Source organism: Ranitomeya variabilis, chromosome 1 (genome assembly GCF_051348905.1).
Source record: "Ranitomeya variabilis isolate aRanVar5 chromosome 1, aRanVar5.hap1, whole genome shotgun sequence".
Classification (NCBI taxonomy): domain Eukaryota; kingdom Metazoa; phylum Chordata; class Amphibia; order Anura; family Dendrobatidae; genus Ranitomeya; species Ranitomeya variabilis.
Genome location: NC_135232.1, coordinates 1,118,474,735 through 1,118,501,236, shown reverse-complemented (window position 1 = coordinate 1,118,501,236; position 26,502 = coordinate 1,118,474,735). Strand labels below are relative to the sequence as shown.

Below are 26,502 nucleotides of genomic sequence, written 5' to 3'. Positions count from 1 at the left end.
GTTTGGCTCTTAGAGGCTTTTGATTTTTCTACACATTCAACTTTGATGTGCTCTGTGGTCATAAAACAGCTAGAGCAGGTCCGAAAAAGAGAGATAAGAGTTACAGGCTCTCCAGTCAGACTGTCAGAACAAGCTCACTGATGGATTCTCAGATGACTCATTCCGCAGCCGCCAATACCAGTGTGACACAAACGCTTGTGAGACAAACGATGCTAATTTTTTTAATCAACCCCAATTATAGAAATTATTTTTAGCACCCAAGTGCATCTGTTTAAGTAAAAAAAAAAAAAGTCCTAATTTTCCTTATGTGCTGTAGCCTTTAAAAGTCTGTGTTCTACTTGCTGAAATGGTCATGCATAGTAGAGCTGCGGCACACGATCATACAGCTGTGAGAGCACGCATCTGGTCATCACACAGCCTAGCTCGCCAGAGACCGTAATAAACAGGCCTCTGGATTGTTGTATACACAGCAATTGTTCAGCACTGACATTGCTTCCTTCTCTGAACCCAGCAATCTTAGGAGACCCAGGCAGCTCTGCTTTTTAACCAGGAGGATTGAATTTCCACTGTGACTGGGGCTAATAAACCAGCCGCAGTCACAGGGGAAATCTGATAACCAAACTGTATTTTAAATGTTGAAATAACCCTCAAAGGTCTTTTTATGACCTTATGGGGGTGGGGGGCACAATGTGTATAATAAATAAAGTAAAAAAAATAAATGAAAAGCTGGTACAAAAAATAAAAACCCAAACCGCTGTTCCTCATCAAAAGAAAGAAACTAAAGTGTTCGTATATAAAATTAATAATACAGAAAGTGGAACAAATTTTAAAATATAAATGTGGAAAAAATGAACTTTAAAATGTTTGAAACGGATACTTATCACTATTTGTGGGGGCAAAAAAAAAAAAAAAAAAAGAGTATCTACAGCTTGCTCGTTTTTGATTTTTTTTTTGCTCTTTTTTTCCCCCGTAATGTCTTAGGTGGTCTTCCGATTTAGGTATTATTGTACAAATGATTGGAATTTATTTTTATACAGTTTGAGGACTTTGCTGCAGCTAAAGTGGCAGAGAGCCCTGTGTGAGCCCGGGGATGCCGTCGGCCTTCTTGCAGCTCAGAGCATCGGAGAACCTTCCACCCAGATGACCCTGAACACCTTCCACTTTGCCGGCAGAGGAGAGATGAACGTCACCCTAGGTATACCCAGGTAAGCTGTCGCTGCTCCTCCTGAGAATCTACTTAATCTCTAGTTGTTGCCCCTTGGTGAGATGACACCATATTTATTTGCATAAGTATGTTCCCCCTCTACATTCCCCCTCCAGGAGCCTTTCGGACCTCCTATTCTACATCTATAGTCTTTATTATGGAGTTGGCCCCCTCTTCAGACATAACAGGTGTCTGTGGGAAATTTTGAGCATTTTTTAGGTCACACCCAGATGTTGGGGAGAGGCCGGGGCCACAATCTCCATTATAGGTGTTGGATCCGGGGCTCTGTGTGGTCACTCATGTTCTTCAACACCACACTCCCTTAACCCCGACTGTATGGACTTTGTGCACTAGGTACAGTCATGGGAACTGAACACGTGTCCACTGCTCCAGAATCCAGTGATCGTGTGCTTTACATCACTCCATCCGACATGTGACATTGTGCTTGGTGATGTAAGGCAACACAACCAACTCGGTTGCTCATTTCCCATGCAGTGGCCACTACAGGGGAAATGTAGTATTACACGCTGTGCATTGTAACAAGTGTTCTCGTTCACATGGTACACTTTTTTTTTTTTTTTTTCTTCTTTGCGTCTTCAGCCGTGGTGTTTTTTTTTTTTTTTTTTTCCTTTAAAAAAAGTTTTTTTTACCAATTCAGATAAATGGAATAAAGAAAAAGTACACATCAAAAATATGCATAATATACTAAATGTCTGCATTTTTCATTTGGATAAATAAAAGCTATGTGTGAACTAACCCTTGAAGCGCCTAGGACCTAATTGGAAAACTATTCCTTTAAGCACGTGTATTTTATTTTTAAATTTTTCAGACTTAGGGAAATTTTGCTGACTGCGAGCTCCAATATTAAAACTCCCATGATGAGCGTGCCCGTCCTCCCCACTAAGAAAGCTATGCGGAAAGTGAGAAAACTGAAGAAGCAGCTGACCCGCGTGTGTGTGGCAGAGGTAAGCGGGTTATTTCTGCCCACTTTTTCAAACTTAAAAGTAAAGATAGTAAAAAAAAAAACGTACAAAAAATACACATCTGTGGAATCTCTCATCGAGAAAAGTCCGATCTATCAAGATATAAAAATAATTCACCCGATCAGTAAACTCCATAAAAGAAAAAAATTCAAAAACGCCAAAATTGCTGTTTTTTTGGTCGCTGTAATACCGCAAAAAATACTGTAACAAGCAATCAAAACGTTACATCCATCCTAAAATGGGGTCAATAAAAACGTCATCTCTCCCCGCAAAAAAAAATGTCTTCACACAGCTCTATCGACTGAAAATGTTACGGGCCTCGGAAAATGGAGACGCAATCAATTTTATCAAATTTTTGAATGTTTTTCACCACTGAAATAAAAAAAAAAAAAAAGGGAGGAAAAAATGAAAAAGGAAAAAAAAACGGAAATTGGTCGCTGCTGGAAGGCGTTAAAATAAACATATAAGATTGGTATCGCCATAAACAAACTGACCTGGAAAATTATAATGTCGGGTCATTTTTACTCCATAATGATTTATACCCATTCAAGCGCATTTTTTTTATACTTGTGTCCCAGATGTGAATGGCATTAGTGGTCCTGCCCCTTTAATATGGCGGCGTTATGGTGTCGTCATCGTCCTGGCGCTTCTACTTATTTGTTTTGTGATCATTATCTCACATGCTTATTATTTTCCTGATTGCAGTAATTCCATCTCCTGTTAGAGGGAAGGAAGCATTTATTGCTCCTGTGATCCATATGAATGAATGAATGAATGAATGAATGAATGAATGGAGGAGCGCACTTAAAGGAATCTGGACCTAGTGCCACCACTATCTGTTAGAAGTAAAAGCTGGATTTGCTCTTAAAAGTATTTTAAAAGCTATGTTCACATTCACAAAGATCTGGGTTTTTTTTAAATAATTTTCTAAGCTGCTTTACTGTTTTCATTACAATTTGTCTGCCATTTCTCTATCGCCTCTCATTGGGGGACACAGGAACCATGGGTGTATGCTGCTGCCACTAGGAGGCTGACACTATACAAATAAAAAAGTTATCTCCTCCTCTGCAGTGTAACAGGAAGTAGCATATTCAGTTTAGCTTAGTGTCAGTAGGAGGTGGACACGGGTCTTTCATTAGACCCTTATCTACCTCAATGTGTTTCGTTTTCTTTCAGGTTTTCTGGAGGGATACAGGGTGAACAGTCGCACCTGTAGTCCCACAATGCGGACTATGAGTACGGCGTGTACTGCCGCCCCGTATCCTCATAGATCCCCCAGCAGGACCATGATCCTAGCACACAAGCGTGCTTAGAAGTCCGGTCCTAGCTCCGTCCCCCACCCACTCGCCCACCAGAGCCTGTCGGTTGCAGGAGACGAGGACGTCCACCAGCAAGTTCAGGATGTCTATTTGCATCCGGAATAATGAGGTATATTTCTCCTTTTCCTCAGGTTTTTTTCCGGAAGAAGATATACAGATGAAGAAGTTGAGTATTTAGAAGGTGCCCCATCTATTTCCTTCAGGACCTTTAAGTTAGGGATTCCCTTTAGCGAGGTGGGGGGCCTTTTCCTAGGGGAAATACCAGGGCTTTCAGCAGCACTTTTAGCCCTGCTCAGGCCCCCTTAACACCCCCCCCCCCCCCCAGTCTTGACGCAGGCTCCGACGCTATTTGAGGGGCTACCTTTTTCAGTGGCACAGGCGAGATGTTCGCTGCGGCGATGGCTTATTCACCTCCTCCTCTCATTCAGGCAGTTGCCGGCGTCTAACCTAGGCCCCGGCTTCTCGGGCCTACTCCGGCGCGACGGCCACCGGGTTCCAATTTAGGCCCCGGCTTCTCGGGCCTACTTCGGCGCGGTAACTCCGCCCCCCCATTTGTTCTCCTTCGTGCGGGCTTTCTCCCGCCCGTACCTTCTTCCTGCAGGGCGCCTAGCTCCGCCCCCCATAGCAGTGCCCGCAACTGGCGCCATATTGGTTACCCTGGTGTGTCTGCTTGTCTCCGCCCACTTCTTCCCAGCCACCGCTCTACAGCCGGCACCATCTTCCTGCCCCAGGCTTGCGCTGTCGGCCCCGCTCCTCTTCCGGTTTTAATAGTGGGCCTTTTGCCCTTCTTTTCCTGGTGCAGCATCCAGCATGTCTTTTATGGTTCCTCTGGCGTCGCCATGGGTCGTCACATCCAGCGGTGCATCTGTCTGCAGGACCTGCTCCTCTACAGCCTGGAAGCTACAGGATATCTGCTGTGAGTATCTCTGTACAGCAGACTGACACTTCCCTCTGCCTCCGTCCCCTAACCCTCTGGCACCATGTCTAATTCTAAGGGAGAACCCTCCCGTCCTCCTGCTTCTTCTGCTATTTTGGTCCGTCACTTTGTATGTTCACCCTACATATGCAGATTTCCCTCCCTCTGTCAGGACTGCAACAGCTCCGCGGTACCCACCGCCCTGGACACCCCTGCTGTCCGAGAGAGTGAGTTCCCTATCCCAGGGTGGGTCTCCTCTCTGTCCCAATCCCTGCGATCTCACCCAAGTGTCTCAGACCCTAGAGTCTGTGCTTAATAGGTTGCCCCTGACGTCTTCCGCTGTGGACAGCGGGTTACAGGAGGCTCTGTCTGAGTCTACCAAGATTGGCCGCAAAGGATCTAGACAGGAACGCCGGTCTGAGGGTTTTTTCCCGGTCTTCCTCCCCCGAGTCAGGCGAAGCGTTCTCGGATGCACCTTCGGAAGATGTGTTGAAGCTGGATTCTAACCAAATCGCTAGCATGAGGGATATGGTTCAGAACCTCATTGCTGCAGTTAACCAGACCTGTGGCATCAAAGACTCCGCTACGGAACCCGCAGATCAGGCGGTTTCGTTTAGACGGTCCAAACCACCTTCCAAAGTTTTCGCCCCTCATTCTGTGTTCGAGGAGCTGATGGCCAAATAAAGAGAGAGTATAGCCAGACGCTTTCAAAGAGGACAGCGCCTCGGCGTGTTATATCCTTTTTTCCCCGGAGCACCGCCAACTGGACAGCTTCTCCCTCCGTGGGCCCGCCAGTCTCCAGACTACACAGTTCGGCCCTTTTCCTGGTGCAGCATCTTCGAAGGAATCTAATGGTAGACATTTAGAATCCTTTGCGAAGTCAGCCTTCAAAGTGGCTGCGTCCACTCTTTGCCCGGCTTTTGCCTCCTCATGGGTTTCAAAGTCTGTGGCCAAATCAGCAAAGCAACTCCGTCAAGGCACTTTGGCTGGGCCCAACCAGAACAGCTAGTGGAGCTTACCAACCAGATTTCTCATGCGAGTGAGTATTTGGTCTCTGCCTCCCTGGATGCCGCGTCTCGTGCAGCTCAGGCATCCAGCAATGTCGTGGCCATCTGCCGGACAGTTTGGCTTAAGGCCTGGCAAGCCGACCTGTTTTCTAAGAAGGGACTTACCACCTTGCCCTTTCAGGGATCACGTCTTTTGGTTCCAGACCGGTCCGAATTATTAAGGACACGACCGTGGGGGGGACAAGTTCCCTTCTCCCCCAATCCAAACCTTGCCGACCTCTTCCTCTACAGCAGAGGTCGCAAGCGCGCCAAGATAGGAAGAAGTTTTCCTTTAGGTCCACTTCTTCCTGGCTCTCCTGCTATTCCCAAGGAAGATCCACCAGGTCTAGACCTGGAAGATGTACCTCGGCATGATTCTCACTGAAATCCCGGCGCGTCTCCAAGCTAGGCGGTTGCCTTCCTTTCTTCAAAGACGTTTGGCTTATGGCGATGGAGGATGCATGGGTCAGGGAAGCGATATCCTCGGGATACAAAATCGATTTCGCTTCTCAGCCCTGGGATCGTTTCTTCGAATCTCGCCCTCCAAAAGACCCGACTTTGGTTCCGGGTTTCCTTGCAGCCATCGCCTCGCTCCTCAGCGTGGAGGTAATCGTTCCCGTTCCAGAAAGAGAAGGATTCACAGGCTTCTACTCGAACCAATCCCGGTTCTCAAGTTACTAAATAAAAGGCTTCGTCTGCAACTTTCGGAATGGAATCCCTTCGTTCAGTAATCACTTCCATGGAGGCATAGGAATTTCTGTACTCCATAGACGTTCTGGACGCCTAATTTCATGTCCCTATATTTCCAGGACATCACAGATTCCTGCGCTTTGAGGTACATCAGGAGCATTCCCCAGTTGGTCTTGCAACCGCTCCCAGGGTTTTCACAAAGATCACGGCGGCGCTGATAGCCATTTTGTGAGTCAGGGGAATGGTACTTTTCCGTAACTCGACGACATCCTCATCAAGGCTCCGTCCCCTTTTCTCAGGCTCACGAGAGCCCGTCCATCGTCCTCGACACTCTAGCCCGTTTCAGGTGGCTTGTCAACAGGAAGAAATCCTGTCTTGTTCCCTCCCAGCGCCTCGTCTTTCTGGGCATGCTCTTCGACACTCGTCAGACCAAAGTCTTCCTCCCCGAAGATTAGAGATCCATCCTTCGTCGGGACGTACGCTTGCTCCAGGGTACTCGGCTTCTCTCCTTTCGATCGGCCATGAAGGTTCTGGGGAGGATGGTAGCAACATTGGAAGTGATGCCCTTCGCCCAATTTCACTCTCGACCTCTTCAGCAGGCCATTCCGTCACAGTGGGACAGGTCTGTCTTCTCTCTGGATCGTCCCATCCGACTCTCTTCCCGGGTCAAGCGGTCCCTCAACTGGTGACTGACGTCACCTCTCATCCCCCAGGGCAGGTCCTTCCTTCCAGTTCACTGGAGGGTGGTGATGATGGACGCCAGCCTGCTCGGCTGGGGTGCGGTGTTTCGCCACCTGACTGTTCGGGGTCGTTGGTCAGCGCAGGAGTCTTCTCTACCGATCAACGTCCTCGAGATTCGGGCCATCCTTCTCTCCCTTCGTCACTGGGAAAGGATTCTCAGGGGTCTTCCTATCCGAATCCAGCGGACAATGTCACGGCGGTGGCATATGTCAACCTTCAAGGGGGGACTCGGAGCGCCTTGGCCGAGGTATCCAAGATCCTCCTCTGGGCAGAGGCAACGGTTCCGGTGATATCCGCGGTGCATATCCCAGGCGTGGACAATTGGGCTGCCGGCTTCCTCAGCCACGAGGGTCTCGCGGCAGGGGAATGGCCCTTGCATCCAGAGGTTTTCCATCAGATTTGTCTTCGATGGGGGACTCCGGACGTGGACCTCACGGCGTCCCGAAGGAACAGGAAGGTTCCTCGGTTCGTCTCCAGGTCTCGCAACCCCCTCGCAGGGGGCGTCGACGCTCTGGCCATTCATTGGTTGCAGTTCGTGCTGCCCTATCTATTCCCACTCCTGCCCTTACTTCCCAAGCTGTTGAAAAAGTTGAAAGCGGAAGGGGTGCCGGTAATTCTGATTGCCCCGGACTGGCCCAGGAGAGCTTGGCTTGCGGAGATCGTCAATCTTCTCACGGACGCCCCTTGGCGCCTTCCAGACAGGCCCGACCTGCTCTCTCAGGGTACTATTTGCCACCCGAATTCTCGGTCGCTCAGTTTAATGGCGTGGCTGTTGAAACCGCAGTTCTAAGAGCGTCCAGCCTTTCGGACCGGGTGATTCACACCATGATCCAGGCTAGGAAGCCTTAGCCTTCCAGGATTTACTATCGTACCTGGAAGGCTTTTTTCCGTTGGTGCGAGTCCAACTGCGTTTTACCTAGGTCCCTTTCCTTGCCTTCCATTTTGGCTTTCCTTCCGGCAGGACTGGATTCGGGCCTTGCTCTTAGTTCCCTGAAGGGCCAGGTTTCTGCGCTCTCCATTCTTTTTCAGAAGATTGTATCTTCTCGGCCACAGGTTAAGACCTTCCATCAAGGAGCGGCCCATGCTGTCCCTCCGTTCCGGGCCCCTGTGGACTCATGGGATATAAATCTGGTACTCGACGTTCTGAGGGTTTCCCCCTTTGAGCCTCTCAGGGAGGTTCCCCTGTCACTTCTATCTTGGAAGGTGGCCTTTCTTGTGGCCATCACTTCTATCCGCCGCGTTTCCGAGTTGGAGGCCCTCTCTTGCCAACCTCCTTTCTTGGTCATCCACCAGGACAAGGTGGTTCTCAGGCCTCCGCCTTCCTTCCTTACTAAGGTGGTTTCCACCTTCCACCTCAACGAGGGCATTGTTCTACCCTCCTTTTGCCCAGCTCCGACTCATCCTCTGGAGCGATCGTTGACCAAGCTGGACCTCATCAGGGCAGTGAGGATCTACCTGGATAGAACGTCCGCTTTCCGGACGACGGATTCTCTTTTCGTCATTCCTGATGGCACGCACAGAGGCCTGCCGGCTTCCAAGGCGACTATTGCTCGCTGGATCAGAACGGCAGTTTTGGAAGCTTACCGGGTCAAGAACAGAGTGCCCCCTCTGGGGATAAAGGCTCACTCGACCTGGGCAGTCTGCACCTCCTGGGCGGTGCACCACAGGGCTTCCGCCCTACAGCTCTGCAAAGCGGCAACCTGGTCTTCCATCCACATGTTCGCCAAATTTTACAAGGTTCATACCTACGCTTCGGCGGATGCCAGCCTAGGCAGAAGGATCCTGCAGGCGGCAGTGGTGAGTCCTTTGACCTGATGGAAGTCTGTTTTTCCCACCCCAGGGACTGCTTTTGGACGTCCCATGGTTCCTATGTCCCCCAATGAGAGGCGATAGAGAAAACAGGATTTTTAGTTGCTTACCGTAAAATCTGTTTCTCGGAGCCTTCATTGGGGGACACAGCACCCTCCCAAGTTGAACAGCTCTGTTTATTGTGTTATACTGTTAACGTTCGAGTTCTTTGAACACTCTTTGAGTGTTTGAAACTGTTAAACTGTAAAGCGCTGCGGAATTTGTTGGCGCTTTATAAATAAAAATTAATATTATTATATTATTATTCTTTCTCTTTTACACGTTGCTTCTCCTACTGCTTTCTCACTAACTGAATATCCTACTTCCTGTCGGTAGGATGTATACTGCAGAGGAGGAGCTAACTTTTTTATTTGCATAGCGTCAGCCTCCTAGTGGCAGCAGCATACACCCCATGGTTCCTGTGTCCCCCAACGAAGGCTCCGAGAAACAGATTTTACGGTAAGCAACCAAAAATCCTGTTTTTGCAGCTGCAGAGAGTCTGTAAATGCTTTATTTAGCGAATAATTAAATATTACTAATCCTTTTCTTCTCCCACCTTCCAGCTCTGGAAGTTAGAGAGAGCAGCAGATCTCTGCTGTTTTTTTTTTTTTCAAAAGGAGAAAGCATGTGCAGTCTCGGGGTGGACAGAGAAAATAGGCTACAGAAAAGGAGTGAAGCACATTGAGAAAAAATCAGTACAGGATAGAAGCTGTGCTGATGCATGAAAACAGCATAACCCTGGATACATGCAGACATTAGATCAAGCCTATTTTACAGGGAGAGACACTCCCACAAGAAACGTGGATCAGGCTGGAATGAATGAAGTATGCAGACTAAAACTTAACTAAATTCAACAACTAAGGATATGTAAAAAATTGTAAAAAAAAAGTTTTTTTCATGTCAAAAGTGACTGCCACTTTTAAGCCCTCCCCATTTTTAAATTTTGCACTTTTGTTTTTTCCTCCCCTTCTTCAAAGAACCATAACATTTTTTTTTGTCGAGGGCTCGATTTTTGCGAGATGAGTTGTCGTTTTGAATACTGTTCAATGTATTCCACATCCTCAACTGCAAAAATAGATTATTGGAGTACATCGCGCTCAGGGATCAATATGCTTGTCCTCCAATACCACCTGAAATGTGTTCTGCTCTCTTCTCGCCCTCTCACCCAGTTTTCCTTAGGAAATCAGATCTCTAATAAAAACTGTGATTTCTGAGTATTGCGAGCAATAAACAGATAACGAGTTGATAGAGGCGTCATATGAGATGAGGGCAAATATATCACTGTTCCACAGTGCAAGTTCCATATTTTTTGGACAATAAATCGACGATGGAAGGAAGATATAAAATAAAAAAGATGCAGACTAATTAGGACTGTTTCGGTGGCGAGTTCTTTTTTTTTTTTTTTGTTTTTCCCTTGTTCAAATATTATACAGCAAACATTTTTATGGCCACTTTGGGAAAACCATAAAGATCGTAAGAGAGATTTTGCCTTTAGCTCCGATGTCATATAAGCATATGAGCAGCAATTACTGTGATCTGTAAAGTGGAAATGACATCTTTACAAGCTCCACCAGCTTTTAAGAAAGCGATGAAATCAAGGTCCGAATGTTTATGGACTGTGGTGGAAGGTTGTCAACAAAATTAGTGTTTGAAAGGCTAAGCTAATGTCCTCTTCCTTGGTGGTCTGGGAGAGATGGTATTTAATTCCCTTTGGTCTAGGGTGAGTTTGGCAACCTACGGAACGGGAGCCATAGTCTCTTGGCAACACAATCCCCCCCAACAAAGGAGCTGGTAAACGTGGGATCAGCTATTAAGTCTCCTCTTAACCTACTTTTTTGTATCTAAACATTCCCAGATCGTTTAACCGTTCCTCGTAGGACATACTTTGCAGTCCGCTCACCATCCTGGTCGCTCTTCTCTGAACATGCTCCAGTTTTTCAATGTCTTTTTTTAAAATGTGGTGTCCAGAACTGGACCCGGTATTCCAGATGAGGCCTGACCAAGGAGGAGTAGAGGGGGATAATTACTTTACATGAACTAGACTCTATGCTTCTCTAAATACATCCTAGAACTGTATTTGCCTTTTTTGCTGATGCATCATACTGTGTCTTTTGAACTCCAAATTTAATAAGATTTCGTTTACGAGTGCTCTGGAAATCAATACAGCACAGCCTTGTATGGTGTACTCAGGACTTCAGGCTTGTTAGCACTTGTAGGCACTTTAAATGGGGTCACAGATAAAGGAAAAGTTCCCTCTGAACTATGAGCCAATAGGAACTTTAGGGGTGTGAATGAAAGTGCGAAACTTCCCCTCCCATCAGTGTTACTTGATCACTATGACATAGGGGTTACAAGATTGAGTCTGGAATAGAAGAACACACCTATTTATGCACGCTGTTTAGTACGTTATGTACAGCTTTTGCCTCGTTGGCCAGGCTGTCATGGTGACTGTGGAAAGTCTAATCCTGTTCTAGGTGCTTAACCAAAAAGTATCTCAGATGGAGACCTGTTGCATAATTAGCATATTTCCCAGAGGAGCATTGCTGCTTTAAGTCTCCTCATCTCGGCATGCTTAGCATGTCAATCTCCGCAAGGAGAAACGATACTTCTTGGATATCTACCTTAGGCTACGTTCACATTTGCATTGTGCGCCGCAGCGTCGGCGACGCAACGCACAACGCAAACAAAACCGCAACAAAACGCACGCTAAAACGCGGCGTTTTGCGACGCATGCGTCCTTTTTGGCCGAAAGTTGGACGCAAAAAAAATGCAACTTGTTGCGTTCTCTGCGCCCAACGCTTGCGGCCATGCGTTGCAAAATGCAGCACAACGCATGTCCATGCGCCCCCATGTTAAATATAAGGGCGCATGACGCATGCGGCGCCCGACGCTGTGGCGCCGAACGCTAATGTGAACGTAGACTTATTGAGAGAAGAACTAAAAGCAAGCATTCAGTCCCTGACTTGCTGGTTACCTTCTTTTCCTTCTGTATTTTTAACTTTAAAAATCCCACTCAGCCTTTCCACCTTCCAAATACTTTGTGGATGGTTATGGGTGTAGAAAGCCTGATAATTCCCAGAGACACAAAATCTTCTTCATGACCACTCCTGTAAAATGTGAATGCATATCACTTTCAATCATTTCCAGGACCCCATATCTACATACCACCTCCCTCATAAGTTTTTGAGCTGTAACTTTGTAGTTTTCTGCACCAAATATGCCTCAGGCCAACCGAGAAAGAGATCAACATAAATGAGCACGAAGTCATATACCCCTACTCGAGGTAGCTGTATATAGTCAGTCTGCAATCTCTGTAATGGTAGAGCTTATGAGGGGTGCGTTTCTGCAGGGTCTTTACAGTTTTTCCTATGTTGTGTTGTTCATACGTCAAACAAGACTTGGGTGTTTCTGGCCACCTTGTTAATATACCCTGACGCCACCCATACCATGTCCACCAAATCACACACAAATATTTTTGACATGCATAAGTCCATGAATTATCTGGGCCATCCCTGAATAGAGAGTCAATACTTACCACCCATGTTCCAAAGACCTATCTCAGTCGTCTGGGCTCCCTGCGTCTCCCACTCCTGCTTCTGTAAAGTTTCAAGAATCTCTTGAGTGACCGGTGTCCCTGAGGTCATGGTCTACATTGGTACTAGACTCTTGACTCTAGGCCTCTTCACTGCTTCACTGGCGGATGTGTCTGGATGACCATTTCCTCTGGCTTCGTCAGTGTCTGCTCAGGTTTGAGCTTTATCTTCACCACACCAAGCTTATTCAGTAACAGGAGAGCCTCCACCAGGGCTCTTAAAATCTGCAGTTTTTATCGGTTTCTCATGTGCTATCAGTCAAGATCTACGGTCTACACGTTTGGCCATCTTACTCTTTGCTGCTCTACATGCCTCAGTGAGTGCCTTCATCGGTACCGACAGGTTAGAAGGTATTGGTTAGGCTTTTTTTTACCTCATGTTGTTATAACCACAGCATATCCAGTGTAGGATCGACCGGCATCTTAGTATCTGGATCCATCTACAAAAATCTCAAAATCTGTAAAAATAGGACACGTTTCTCATCTCTCCTCCCTTTTTTAATCCACTGACAAGAGGGAATGAGAAGGGCACATTGTAATGTGCCTAGGTTGGACTGAAAACACCATAAATATCATGTAAATTTTAACTTTATAAAGAACCATTTGTGAGGCCTTTTTGAAGCTTAAACCTCAGAAATGTCTGACACAAGAGGGTGCACCCCTAAAGACGGGGTCCAATCTGACTGAATAATAAGCCACAGGTCTCTGCTGTAGACCATGTTTTGGGTTAATTTGAGCTTCTGAATTGTGACCTTCCTTTCATTTGAAATGATTGGTGCATTGTGACGGGCTGGTTCCTAGAAGACTACCTTCTTCTGAGACAAATGTGAAGAATGTGGAGTGTAGTCTCCTCATGGCACTATATGCATTATAGGTTCAATCGGAACATTGGGCTCAGATCTGGGTACCTCACAATTTACACAATTATCTCTCCATCCTGTATTCTGTACTCCACATACAATACATGTCCACAGTCCTGGTCCATTATCGGGAATAGGTACTACTGGTTCTGACTGATTAAGTCCATCCAGTCCATTGTGAAAACATTCACACAACACTAGTGGTTTTTCCACACTGCCCCTCACTAATTACTTCTTCAGTCAACATTCTTTCACTACTCCGCTTCGACCTTTGTCTTAACCATGCTTGCTCCAATGAACAATACAGACCTAACCCCCCTGGGGGGAGACTCTCAGCATTTTCAACATTCTCTTACAATCTATTATTGCATTCTTGCCTTCACATTATCTGAACACTCTTCTTTTTGCTGTCTTTCCATTGGGTTTCTGTATCTATTGTAAGGTGGTTACCGGACACAGTGGCTGGGAGATATGTATCACAGAGGTGCATGTCCTCTGTGATATAAGCCTGTGTTAATGCTCTAGTACGCATAATACTAAGAAGGATTAATCGGCCATGATAAGACCAGCTCTAATTGGGACCAGCTGAACAGTTAGGGCGGGACGGTTGCTTTTCAAATCACCACCCCTGGGTGTGGTTCACAGTGTAAAATGGGACCTGTTTCATCTGACACATGGTTCGGAGTATGAAGGTTGCAGACATCCGGGATTGTGTGGTTTTGGAAAAGGACTAAGGAGTTGAACTCTAAGCCAAGTTGGGGAATCCGCACTATTGTATTTCATGTTTCACTTTGTGCTGGACAAGGGCTGTATTTGAATTTCCTGTGATGTGTCTTTAAATATAAACGGTGATACCCCAGGATGTCTTATGTTGCAGCTTTAGAATTCTCTTTTACTGGAAGGCCTATTCTCACTTGAGATCCGGATCTTATAATGCGTGTCTGGTCTCTGCTTTCGGCACCAAAATCTGTGAGCGAAAAACACACTCTTCTATGCCTTTCGAGCTCCAAATTAATAAGATTTGTTTCTCCTACGTATCATTGGGGGACACAGGACGAATGGGGTGTTATGCTGCTGCCACCAGGAGGACACTAAGTTAAACACACACAAAAGATTAACTCCTCCCCTGCAGTATACACCCACAGGCTGGACAATCCAGAGCCAGTTCTTACTTAGTGTCTCAGGAGGCACTTGGGTCCTCAGGACCCCACCAATTTTTTGTTTTTGATTTAATGGAAAGAAGGGAGCGACAGGCAAATTTTTTAGCTCTGATCTCTCCCGCACCAACAACGGGCAAGTACACGGAGCGTTCCTCCTGTATCCTTTCCCGCAACGATGGATGCCAGCCCTGGCTCACCTTTCAGTGTGGCGACGGTTCCCTAGCGTCCCGATCTCCTTCCATCCTTCTCAGGCGACCATGGGGACTAATCATCCACCTAAGTCTCCTGGAGCCAGGGCACAGCCGGACAAATTGACAGGGCGTCCGCGCAGCCGCCCACTGCACCACCACTGAATATAGTGGCTGATACATGGCGGCAGTAGCTCTCCACCCTCTCCCTATCACGATGAAGGTGGATGGAGCATCGGTCCCATCGCACAAGGTAAGTGCGGGGACCGACCAGCTGGCAGCAGGGGGCCCCCCCTTACTCTCTTCTAAATGCGGCCCTGCAGCCGCGGGACAATGTGCGGTTCTGCAGCCGCGGGGCAGCGTGCGGCTCTGCAGCCGCGGGGCAACGTGCGGTTCTGCAGCCGCGGGGCAGCGGGTGGCTCTGCAGCCGCGGGACAGCGTGCGGCTCTATAGCCGCTGGGCAGCGTTTATTTCTGAGAGGGCTCGGCGGCTCCCAGGCCTGGGTCGGACTACAGCGCCCGCCTACAAGCATGCCGCCGCCCGCCCACGACACGCCCCCTCCCTGGGCGCTTCTCGCTCCCGAGAAGCGCCCTTCTCACTTCTCGGCGGCCATCTTGGACCAGGAAGTGCGCTGGCGGCTCTGCAGCACCGCAGCGCTCAGGACAGGAGGAAAGCTTCAGGATCTCCCTGCCAAGCCACCGCGGATCCTAGGTGAGACGCACCCAATAGGATTGCCTCTCCCCCCTGCCAGTACGCTCACTCCACAGCAAATATGTCACAGTCTAGGCAAAAACGGACTGGAAAGACCCACTCTGTTATTTTTGCTGTGTGCACCTCCTGCAAGATTTCTCTGCCCCGAGGTCACACCACCCCGCTGTGCTCTGCCTGTGAAATGCCCGCGGCACAGGATAATCCGGCCTCTGACCCGGAATGTACTGAGCCTAGTACCCCCGCATGGGCGTCCTCCCTTGCTCGATCTGTGGCATCCTTGGAAAGGACGATACAGTCCCTCCGTGAGCCGTCCCTTACCCAGGGTACTTCCAGGGATGATGTAACGCGGTCTAAGAACCCCTCACGGCCCAGAGGTCGTTCCGTTTCCAGAAGCCCTCACTCATATAGAAAGAAGTCCAGGGTAACATCTCCGGTCCGTGATCAGCCTTCTGGTTCAGAGAGCGAAGTCTCTCGTCACTCATCCCCAGATCATAGCAGGGAATCTTTTCTGGACGACGCTTCCAGCGTGTCCTGTTCCCCAGAGTACCGTCATGACCAAGAGACCCTTGATTCTCTCATAGACTCTGTAAGTCAGACTCTACAGTTAGAGGAGGAAGCCCCGTCTAAGGCGGCTCATCCCGTGTCATTTGGGCGGACTACAAAGGCTCATAGGTTTTTTCCCACGCATCCTCAATTCAAGGACATTGTCGATCTCCATAGAGTCCGTCCGGATAAACGCTTCTCAGGTCAGAAGGCTATGCAATTGAAGTATCCGTTTGCTCAGGACCTTGCTAAGGAGTGGTCTCAGTCACCCTCCGTGGACCCGCCAGTGTCGCGGCTAGCCACAAAGGCGGTTCTATCTTCCTCCGAGGGCGCGTCCATCAAGCATCCCACGGATAGACAAATTGATCAGATGGCTCGCTCGGCTTTTGAAGCTTCCTCGGCTTCTCTCTTTCCTTCTTTTGCCGCCACATGGGTTGCAAAAGCCATGACCCATTGGGCCGAGTCTTTAGCCTCTACTGCACTTCATGCCGACTTACCCCCTGAGGTTTCTCACCTGGCCACTCAGATTGCCAGAGCGGGGGACTTTGTAGTTTCCGCATCCTTAGACGCGGCCAACTGTGCCTCACAGGCAGCGGCCAATGCTGTCACGGTCCGCAGATCCCTTTGGCTCAGGGACTGGAAAGCGGACTCAGGATCCAAAAAATCTCTCACGTCCCTTCCATACCAGGGTGAACGTCTGTTTGGGGACAAACTAGATAAAATGATCGCAGACTCCACAGGGGGAAAGAGCAAATTCCTTCCCCAGCAACGGACCTTTCGTCCCTTTCGCAACCAACAGGGCCGAGGCCGATATTTCCGTTTCGGTTCCAACTGGTCCAATCCTTCCTCCGCGCCACCTGGCGTCGGGAGAGGTCAGCGCAAGGACAGAACCTCCCAGCCATCTTACAAACCTTCTCCCTCTTGGAGAGGCAGACCCAGACAACAGGGGTCCAGGGGGTCCAGATCTAACAGGTCTCCTCCTCAATGACTCTTGGCAGACGCCAAAGGACACCGACAGAGTTGGCGGCCGCCTACTCTTCTTTCGGGACGCGTGGCTCTCGGTAGTTCCCGACCGATGGGTCCGCGATCTGGTATCCGTCGGTTACAAGATAGAGTTTGTCTCTCTTCCCCCATCTCGTTTCTTTCAGTCCCCTCCTCCCAGAGCAAGGGTCCGTCAGTATTTCCAGGCCATAAAATCGCTATGGGACGACGGGGTCATCATCCCGGTACCTCAGGACGAAAGGTACCAAGGTTTTTATTCCAATCTTTTCATTGTACCAAAGAAGGACGGCTCCGTACGTCCGATATTGGACCTCAAACTCCTCAACAGGTACGTCCGTGTGCGTCAATTCCGAATGGAGTCCCTCCGCTCGGTAATTGCCTCTCTGGAAGAGGGCGAGTTTCTTGCATCTCTAGATGTTCAAGACGCTTACCTGCACATTCCCATTCTGCCGTCTCATCAGCGCTTTCTCCGCTTCGCGGTCCAGGGCCACCATTTTCAGTTTGTCGCCCTACCGTTCGGGCTGGCCACCGCTCCTCGGGTGTTCACCAAGGTCATGGCGGCTGCCGTGGCCATTCTCCATGCTCGAGGCATAGTGGTGTTGCCCTACCTGGACGACATTCTTATAAAGGGTCCCTCTTTCCGGTCCTGTTCAGAGGCGGTAGATGTCACTATAAATACTCTTTCACGCCTGGGCTGGAAACTCAATTTCAAAAAATCTTCCCCAGTCCCGGCCCAAACCATACCCTACCTGGGCATGATCTTAGACTCCTCTCAGGGTCTAGTACTCTTGCCTCCGGAAAAGGTATCTACTCTACAGAGAGAAGTCCGGAAGCTTGCTCAACCTCGCTCTCACTCCCTACGCTTCTCCATGAGGGTACTTGGCAGGATGGTGGCGGCAATGGAGGCAGTGCCCTTTGCGGTTTTTCACCTCCGGCCCTTACAACACGCCATTCTGGCAGTATGGGACAGGAATCCCGCCTCGCTCGACCGCCGTCTCCTTCTCTCTCGCCAAATCAGACAATCCCTCAGGTGGTGGACCGAGAGGTCCTCCCTGACTCGGGGGAAGTCTTTCCTTCCGGTGCACTGGCTGGTTGTCACAACGGACGCCAGTCTCTTCGGCTGGGGTGCAGTGTTCCAGCGCCACTCGACCCAGGGTCGCTGGTCGCTGCAGGAGTCCCAGCTACCCATCAATATTTTAGAGATTCGGGCAATCAGACTAGCCCTCCATCATTTTCAGCAGTTCCTCTCCGGACGTGCGGTAAGAGTCCAGTCCGACAACGCTACTGCAGTAGCCTACGTCAACCGCCAAGGGGGCACTCGCAGCAGGGCGGCCATGGTCGAGGTGACGCTAATTCTCCGTTGGGCCGAGGCACATCATTCCATTCTCTCAGCAGTTTTCATACCAGGCGTGGAAAACTGGGAAGCGGACTTTCTAAGTCGCCACAGCCTCGATCCCGGAGAGTGGTCTCTTCATCCCGCAGTCTTTCACCAGATCTGCTCTCGTTGGGGGACCCCGGACGTGGATCTAATGGCATCCCGCCTCAATTGTCAGGTTCCCGTCTTCATGGCCAGGTCTCACGACCCCTCAGCCTTCGGAGCCGACGCTCTCGTCCTCTCATGGCAGGGCTTCAGTCTCCCATACATCTTTCCCCCAATTCCCCTTCTAGGGAAGGTTATCAGGAAGATCAGGGCAGAACGGATTCCAGTGATCCTCATCGCTCCGGATTGGCCACGCAGGACATGGTATGCCGAGATGGTTCAACTGGTCTCAGACGTACCTTGGAGGCTGCCGAATCGCGCAGACCTCCTGTCTCAAGGGCCCATTTACCACCCGAACTCAGAGGCCCTGTGTTTAACGGCGTGGCCGTTGAGTCCTGGGTTCTGAGGCAGAAGGGGTTGTCTCAGACGGTGATATCTACCATGCTCCGTGCACGCAAGTCTTCTTCTATGCGCATCTACCACCGCGCTTGGAAGGCATACTTCGCCTGGTGCAGGGATCGGAGGCGTTCCCCCCCTCCGTTTTTCTATTCTTCACATTTTGGAATTCCTCCAATCAGGCGTAGACTTGGGTCTTGCACTCAGCTCTCTTAAGGGCCAAATTTCTGCTCTCTCGGTCCTTTTTCAGAGAAGGATCGCAAACAGATTGCAGGTCAGGACTTTTATCCAGGGGGTTTCTCATATGGTTCCGCCTTACAAGATGCCTTTGGAACCATGGGACCTGAACCTAGTTCTCTGTGCTCTTCAAGAGCCACCTTTTGAGCCCTTGCACGAGGTGTCTTTACTGTTCTTGTCTTGGAAGATTGTCTTCCTCGTGGCTGTCACGTCTATTCGACGTGTCTCTGAGCTGGCAGCTCTGTCGTGCCGACCTCCTTTCCTCGTGTTCCACCAGGATAAGGTAGTTCTGCGGACATGTCCGACTTTTCTTCCGAAGGTCGTTTCCTCCTTCCATCTTAATGAGGAAATTGTTCTTCCCTCACTGTGCCCTGCGCCTTCCCACCCCACGGAAAGGGCGCTCCACACTCTGGACTTAGTGAGGGGTCTCAGACGTTATGTCTCCAGGACTGCGTCTTTCCGTAGATCAGATGCCTTGTTTGTTCTTCCGGAGGGGCCACGGAAGGGACTACCCGCTTCCAAGGCCTCCATTGCCAAGTGGATTCGTTCCGCCATCCAAGAGTCCTACCGTGTCAAGGGTCACGCTGCACCTCCGGGGATCAAGGCTCATTCTACCCGGTCAGTCGGCGCGTCCTGGGCCATCCGGCACCAGGCATCGGCAGCACAAGTCTGCAAGGCTGCTACATGGTCCAGTCTACATACGTTCACGAAACACTACCATGTGCACTTTCAGGCTTCGGCAGACGCTTCCGTCGGTAGGCGAATCCTACAAGCGGCTGTGTCTCATCTGTAGTTGTAGGCTCGCACAGCATTTATAACTTCTGGTGACCCACCCAGGGACTGCTTTGGGACGTCCCATTCGTCCTGTGTCCCCCAATGATACGTAGGAGAAAAGGAGATTTTTGTGTACTCACCGTAAAATCTTTTTCTCCGAGTCATCATTGGGGGACACAGCACCCTCCCTGTTAGCCTAGTTGGCTCAATTGTTCTTTTCAGTCTGTGTTTTGACTATGACATGTTTTCTGTTTGATAACTGGTTTACTCCTACTGCTTTGTTACCGAACTGGCTCTGGATTGTCCAGCCTGTGGGTGTATACTGCAGGGGAGGAGTTAATCTTTTGTGTGTGTTTAACTTAGTGTCCTCCTGGTGGCAGCAGCATAACACCCCATTCGTCCTGTGTCCCCCAATGATGACTCGGAGAAAAAGATTTTACGGTGAGTACACAAAAATCTCCTTTTTGCGAACTCTTGGGAATTTAGATAAGTCTTGTATGGTGTATGCAGGATTTCTGGTTTATTAGCACGTATAGACACTTTAAATAGGGCCACAGACAAAGGGAAAGTTCCCTATTAACTATGAGCCAATTGGAACTTTAGCGGAGTGACTAGAAATGTGAAAGTTCCCCGCAGAAATCGTTGCAGGAAAGAAGCTGTGCTGTTACATGGGAGCTAGTTAATACAGCCGCATCCTGGACACACAGACATCACATCCAGCATTGATTACTGGGAGGAACACGTCCATGTATAAAAAGATTGAAATTAGGAACAAGTTGCAAATTTAATTTCATGGTATCTAATATATTGTTAGGGATTCTATAAATGTAATACTATATTATATTTGGGTTTTGAACTTGCACTTTTAATACAGAAATCTCTTCTCCACTTGTATAAAGCTGCCATGTAGTGCAAACCTAGTCAGATACGGTGATCTCAGCCAGACATTTTTTTTTTCGTGGCGGCATTCATGCAGATAATTCTCCTATTCTAGGTCATGCACAAGCTGGATGTAGAAGAAACCTTCCGCATTGAAGACAGATCCCGGAAATTTAACATCTACAAGATCAAATTCCATTTCCTCCCATACGACCATTACCGGCAGGAGAAATTCCTGAGACCCGAAGGAATTCTGCGCTTCATGGAGGGAAAGTGCGTATGTCTGAGGACGGCTCCACCTTTACCTTCCTGGGACTTACAGGACCCATTTCCCACATCATTAAGGTCACCTTGACCAACCGGCATTGCAAATGCTGTGTGAACATAGACTTCTGTGTGGCGGGTCGTGTGACCCTAGCAGCTTCCCTTCTCCCAGGCAGAAATTTTGTATCACGTCACATAACTGCAAAACTACAAGTCATAGCAGTGCAGCTGGGGGCATGCTGGGAGTTGCAGTTTTGCAGCAGCTAGAAAACATTGGAAGAACAGGAGCAATGTGAGCATTCTTTTAATGTCCCTGCTGCAACCACTAGGGGGCATAGCAAAACTATATCTGCAAAACAACCCCTTTAAAAACGCCATTGCATTGCTTTTTTGCTATACTCTGGTATATGAATTAAGTGGATGTGACGATGTGTGTATGTATGTGCTCTGTGTATATGTGTGTGTGTGTGTGTGTGTGCGCTCTGTATATATGTGTGTATATGTATGTGCTCTGTGTATATACATGTGCTCTGTGTATATATGTGTATGTATGTGCTCTGTGTATATATATATATATATGTGTGTGTGTGTGTGCTCTGTATATATGTGTGTATATGTATGTGCTCTGTGTATATACGTGTATGTATGTGCTCTGTGTATATATGTGTATGTATGTGCTCTGTGTGTGTATATATATATATATATATATATATATATATATATATATATATATATATATATATATATATATATATACACACAGAGCACATACATACACATATATACACAGAGCACATACATACACGTATATACACAGAGCACATACATATACACACATATATACAGAGCACACACACACACATATATATATATATACAGAGCACATACATACACATATATACACAGAGCACATACATACACGTATATACACAGAGCACATACATATACACACATATATACAGAGCACACACACACACACATATATATATATATATACACAGAGCACATACATACACATATATACACAGAGCACATGTATATACACAGAGCACATACATATACACACATATATACAGAGCACACACACACACACATATATATATATATATATATATATATATATATGTGTGTGTGTGTGTACTCTGTATATATGTGTGTATATGTATGTGCTCTGTGTATATACGTGTATGTATGTGCTCTGTGTATATATGTGTATGTATGTGCTCTGTGTATATATATATATATATATATGTGTGTGTGTGTGCTCTGTATATATGTGTGTATATGTATGTGCTCTGTGTATATACGTGTATGTATGTGCTCTGTGTATATATGTGTATGTATGTGCTCTGTGTGTATATATATATATATATATATATATATATATATATATATGTGTGTGTGTGTGTGTACTCTGTATATATGTGTGTATATGTATGTGCTCTGTGTATATACGTGTATGTATGTGCTCTGTGTATATATGTGTATGTATGTGCTCTGTGTATATATATATATATATGTGTGTGTGTGTGCTCTGTATATATGTGTGTATATGTATGTGCTCTGTGTATATACGTGTATGTATGTGCTCTGTGTATATATGTGTATATATGTGTATGTATGTGCTCTGTGTATATATATATATGTGTGTGTGTGTGTACTCTGTATATATGTGTGTATATGTATGTGCTCTGTGTATATACGTGTATGTATGTGCTCTGTGTATATATGTGTATGTATGTGCTCTGTGTGTATATATATATATATATATATATGTGTGTGTGTATGTGCTCTGTATATATGTGTGTATATGTATGTGCTCTGTTTATATGTGTATGTATGTTCTCTGTGTATATACATGTGTGTATGTGCTCTATATGTGTGTATGTATGTGCTCTGTGTATATACTTGTATGTGCTCTGTGTATATACATGTGTGTATGTGCTCTATATGTGTGTATGTATGTGCTCTGTGTATATACTTGGTGCTCTGTGTATATACATGTGTGTATGTGCTCTATATGTGTGTATGTATGTGCTCTGTGTATGTGCTCTGTATATACGTGTATGTGTTCTGTATATATGTGTATGTATGTGCTCTGTGTATATACATGTATGTGCTCTGTATATACATGTGTGTATGTGCTCTGTGTATGTATGTGCTCTGTATATACATGTATGTGCTCTATATGTGTGTGTATGTGCTCTATGTGTGTGTATGTGCTCTATATGTGTGTATGTATGTGCTCTGTATATACATGTATGTATGTGCTCTGTGTATATACATGTGTATGTGCTCTGTGTATGTATGTGCTCTGTGTATATACGTGTATGTGCTCTGTATATATGTGTATGTATGTGCTCTGTGTATATACATGTATGTGCTCTGTATAGACATGTGTGTATGTGCTATATGTGTGTATGTATGTGCTCTGTATATACATGTGTGCTCTATATGTGTGTATGTATGTGCTCTGTATATACATGTATGTGCTCTGTGTATACACGTGTGTATGTGCTCTATATGTGTGTATGTATGTGCTCTGTATATACATGTATGTATGTGCTGTATATACATGTGTGTATGTGCTCTATGTGTGTATGTATGTGCTCTGTGTATGTGCTCTGTGTATGTGCTCTGTGTATGTGCTCTGTGTGTATGTGCTCTGTATGTATGTGCTCTGTATGTGCTCTGTGTGTATGTGCTCTGTGTATATACATGTATGTGCTCTGTATATACATGTGTATGTGCTCTGTGTGTGTGTGTGTGTGTGTGTATGTATGTGCTCTATATACATGTATGTATGTGCTCTGTGTATATACATGTGTGTGCTCTGTGTATGTGCTCTGTGTGTATGTATGTGCTCTGTGTATATACATGTGTGTATGTGCTCTATATGTGTGTGTACGTATGCTCTGTGTATATACATGTGTATGTGCTCTGTGTGTGTGTGTGTGTGTGTATGTATGTGCTCTATATACATGTATGTATGTGCTCTGTGTATATACATGTGTGTGCTCTGTGTATGTGCTCTGTGTATATACATGTGTGTATGTGCTCTATATGTGTGTGTACGTATGCTCTGTGTATATACATGTGTATGTGCTCTGTGTATATACATGTGTATGTGCTCTGTATATGTGTGTGCTCTGTGTATGTATATGTATGTGTGCTCTATGTATATACATACGTGTTGCCTCGGTAGATGGTCCGTTAATAAGCACTACAAGTAATGGGGAGATCTGTGACCTCATTAGTACATGTCGAATCTGACAATTTCATCTTCCATATTTGCAGGTTCTTCCGATTTATGTTAGAGGCCATTAAAAGAAGAAGCTCAAAATTTGCCTCCAATAAGGATGTAACCAGCAGAAAGGCATCTCGGAAAGATATGGATGAAGATGGGGAGACGGCAGTAACACAGGTGAGCAGCGGCGTGGAAGTGTGTACCGGCAGCAAGAACGCCAAATTATCTGATTCCCTATCCCTATTCCCTATACTGTTCAACACATGCGCAAAACACGCAGGATCTCATGTCTGCAAGGGCTGGATGCCATCGGCTCCTGCTCAGTACAGTACATGACCAGGGAAGGCTTAGGTAAATTACGTGACCGTCACTATCCGGAGAGCAGCTGTATCCAACAATTACACGCTGCATCTAAGGGAACGTAAACTGAAATGTTGCTGTAAACAAAAACAAAAAAAGTAGATTTTTGAGATTTTTGAGGCCACATCAGGTTATGACTGAAAGTATCACATAAAAGCTCCCAGCCCCTAATCCTACCTCTTATATGGAATATGTTTACACACTTTTAAAACTTTTTGTGGGGAGGAATTAATAAAAACAGCAAGTCTTTTATTATTATTATTATTATTATTATTATTATTATTATTGATCATTGAATTATTTATTTTTTTGATGGGGGATAATGGGTTTCAGTTTGTGACATTCACTTTGCAGTGAACATGGAAATCATGGTGCCCCATAGCAGAAGTTCTAATTGGGGCGCCATCCCCCCCTAAAAAAAAACAAAAAACAAACAAGCAAAAAAAATCAAGTAATTTCCCTCCTATTGAAGCCCCTAGATTCCCCTCTCATTGCCCCATGAAGAATTATACCAAAAAAATTGCCCCCCAAACACCATTTGATACCCCCACAGTGAAATCCTCCACACACAGCTTGATGACTCTACTTTTCCCCCCTGACAAAGTATGATGACCCTCAACACAGTGTGAAGCCCAAACTGTGACCCCAACACTGCCCTCCATACAGTATAATGGCCCCAACACAATCTTCCATACAATATAATGGCCCCAATACTACTCACTGTATGATGGTCCCACTAGACCTCCAAACAGCATAACGGCCCCCACACATCTGTCCACACAGTGTGATAGAATAGGCCCCAGACAAACCTTCACACAATATAATTGCTTGCATACAGTATAATGGCCCCACTAGCTCTCCAGACAATATAATGCCCCCCCCCCCCCCAAAGCCCTGCAAACCATTAAATAGACCTCCACATAGCCCTGCAGACAGTATAATGACTTCCATTTAGCCCTGCAAACAATATAAAGGCCCCGACATAGCCATGCAAAAGGTATAATGGCGCCCACATATCCCTGCAAATAGTATAATGGCCCATCACATAGCCCATAGTATAATGTTCCTTCATACAGTATAATGCACCCCCACATAGTCTTTCATATAGTATAATGTGCCCCATTTGCCCTCCATATAGTATAATGCACCCTCATTGCCCTACATATAGTATAATCCACCCCCATAGTCCTCCATATAGTATAATGCAACCCCATTGCACTTCATATAGTATAATGTGCCCCCATAGTCCTCCATATATTATAATACACTCCCCATTGCACTTCATATAGTATAATGTGCCCCCTATAGTCCTCCATATAGTATGATGCTCACCCCATAGTCTTCCATATAGTATAATACACCCCCATTACATTACATAAAGTATAATGTACAGCCCATAGTCCTCCTTATGGTATAATGAGCTCCCATTGCCTTCCATATAGTATAATGCACAGCCATTAGTGCTGCTTATAATGTAATGCTCCTCCATTGCTCTTCATATAGTATAACTCGCCTCCATCGCCCTCCGTATAGAATAATGCGACCCCTTTTCAGTCCATATAGTATAATGCACTCCCATTGCAGTTCATATAGTATAATGCACCCCATAATGTTATCATTGATTTAAAAAAAATACATCGGTCTCCTCAGCGTGTGGTCTGAAGTGCCCGCGGCCGCCATGCAGTGATGTCATTGCGTCCACTGTGCTGAGACGTCAAATCTTAGATGCTGAGGCAGAATGATGGAGGAGGGAGCTGATGTCTTCTCTCCTGCATCATTGCTTTCAACTGTATGGACATCCACGATGCGACGCACAGTGGCCGCGCAGTCTGCTGCCATTGGCGGGATGCCACAGTCACTGCTGACCGCTCCGTCTAAAGGTGTATAATGCTGGGATCAGTTATCTCTAATTTTGGCAGTTTCCCGTTGGTGTCTACTGTGTAGGACAGGCTCAGTTCCTGTACCACCAACGGGCATTGTATGCTGTGTAGGGAAGGGGGCAAAGTGCTGCTACTGATAGTCAGAATCCGTGCCTGGTAAACAGTGGAGCCGGCTGCCGAGA

General features: G+C 46.8%; 1 protein-coding gene across 1 annotated transcript in view; it reads left to right on the top strand.

Moving 5' to 3' along the window:
* Positions 1-26,502, top strand: part of POLR1A (RNA polymerase I subunit A) — an 83,339-nt gene that overhangs the window by 46,009 nt on the left and 10,828 nt on the right. Inside the window, exons 25-28 of the mRNA XM_077280229.1 lie at positions 1,038-1,205; positions 2,034-2,169; positions 20,685-20,842; positions 24,131-24,257. Of these exons, the coding sequence (XP_077136344.1) occupies positions 1,038-1,205; positions 2,034-2,169; positions 20,685-20,842; positions 24,131-24,257 (589 nt within the window). The remainder of the gene's footprint in view (positions 1-1,037; positions 1,206-2,033; positions 2,170-20,684; positions 20,843-24,130; positions 24,258-26,502) is intronic.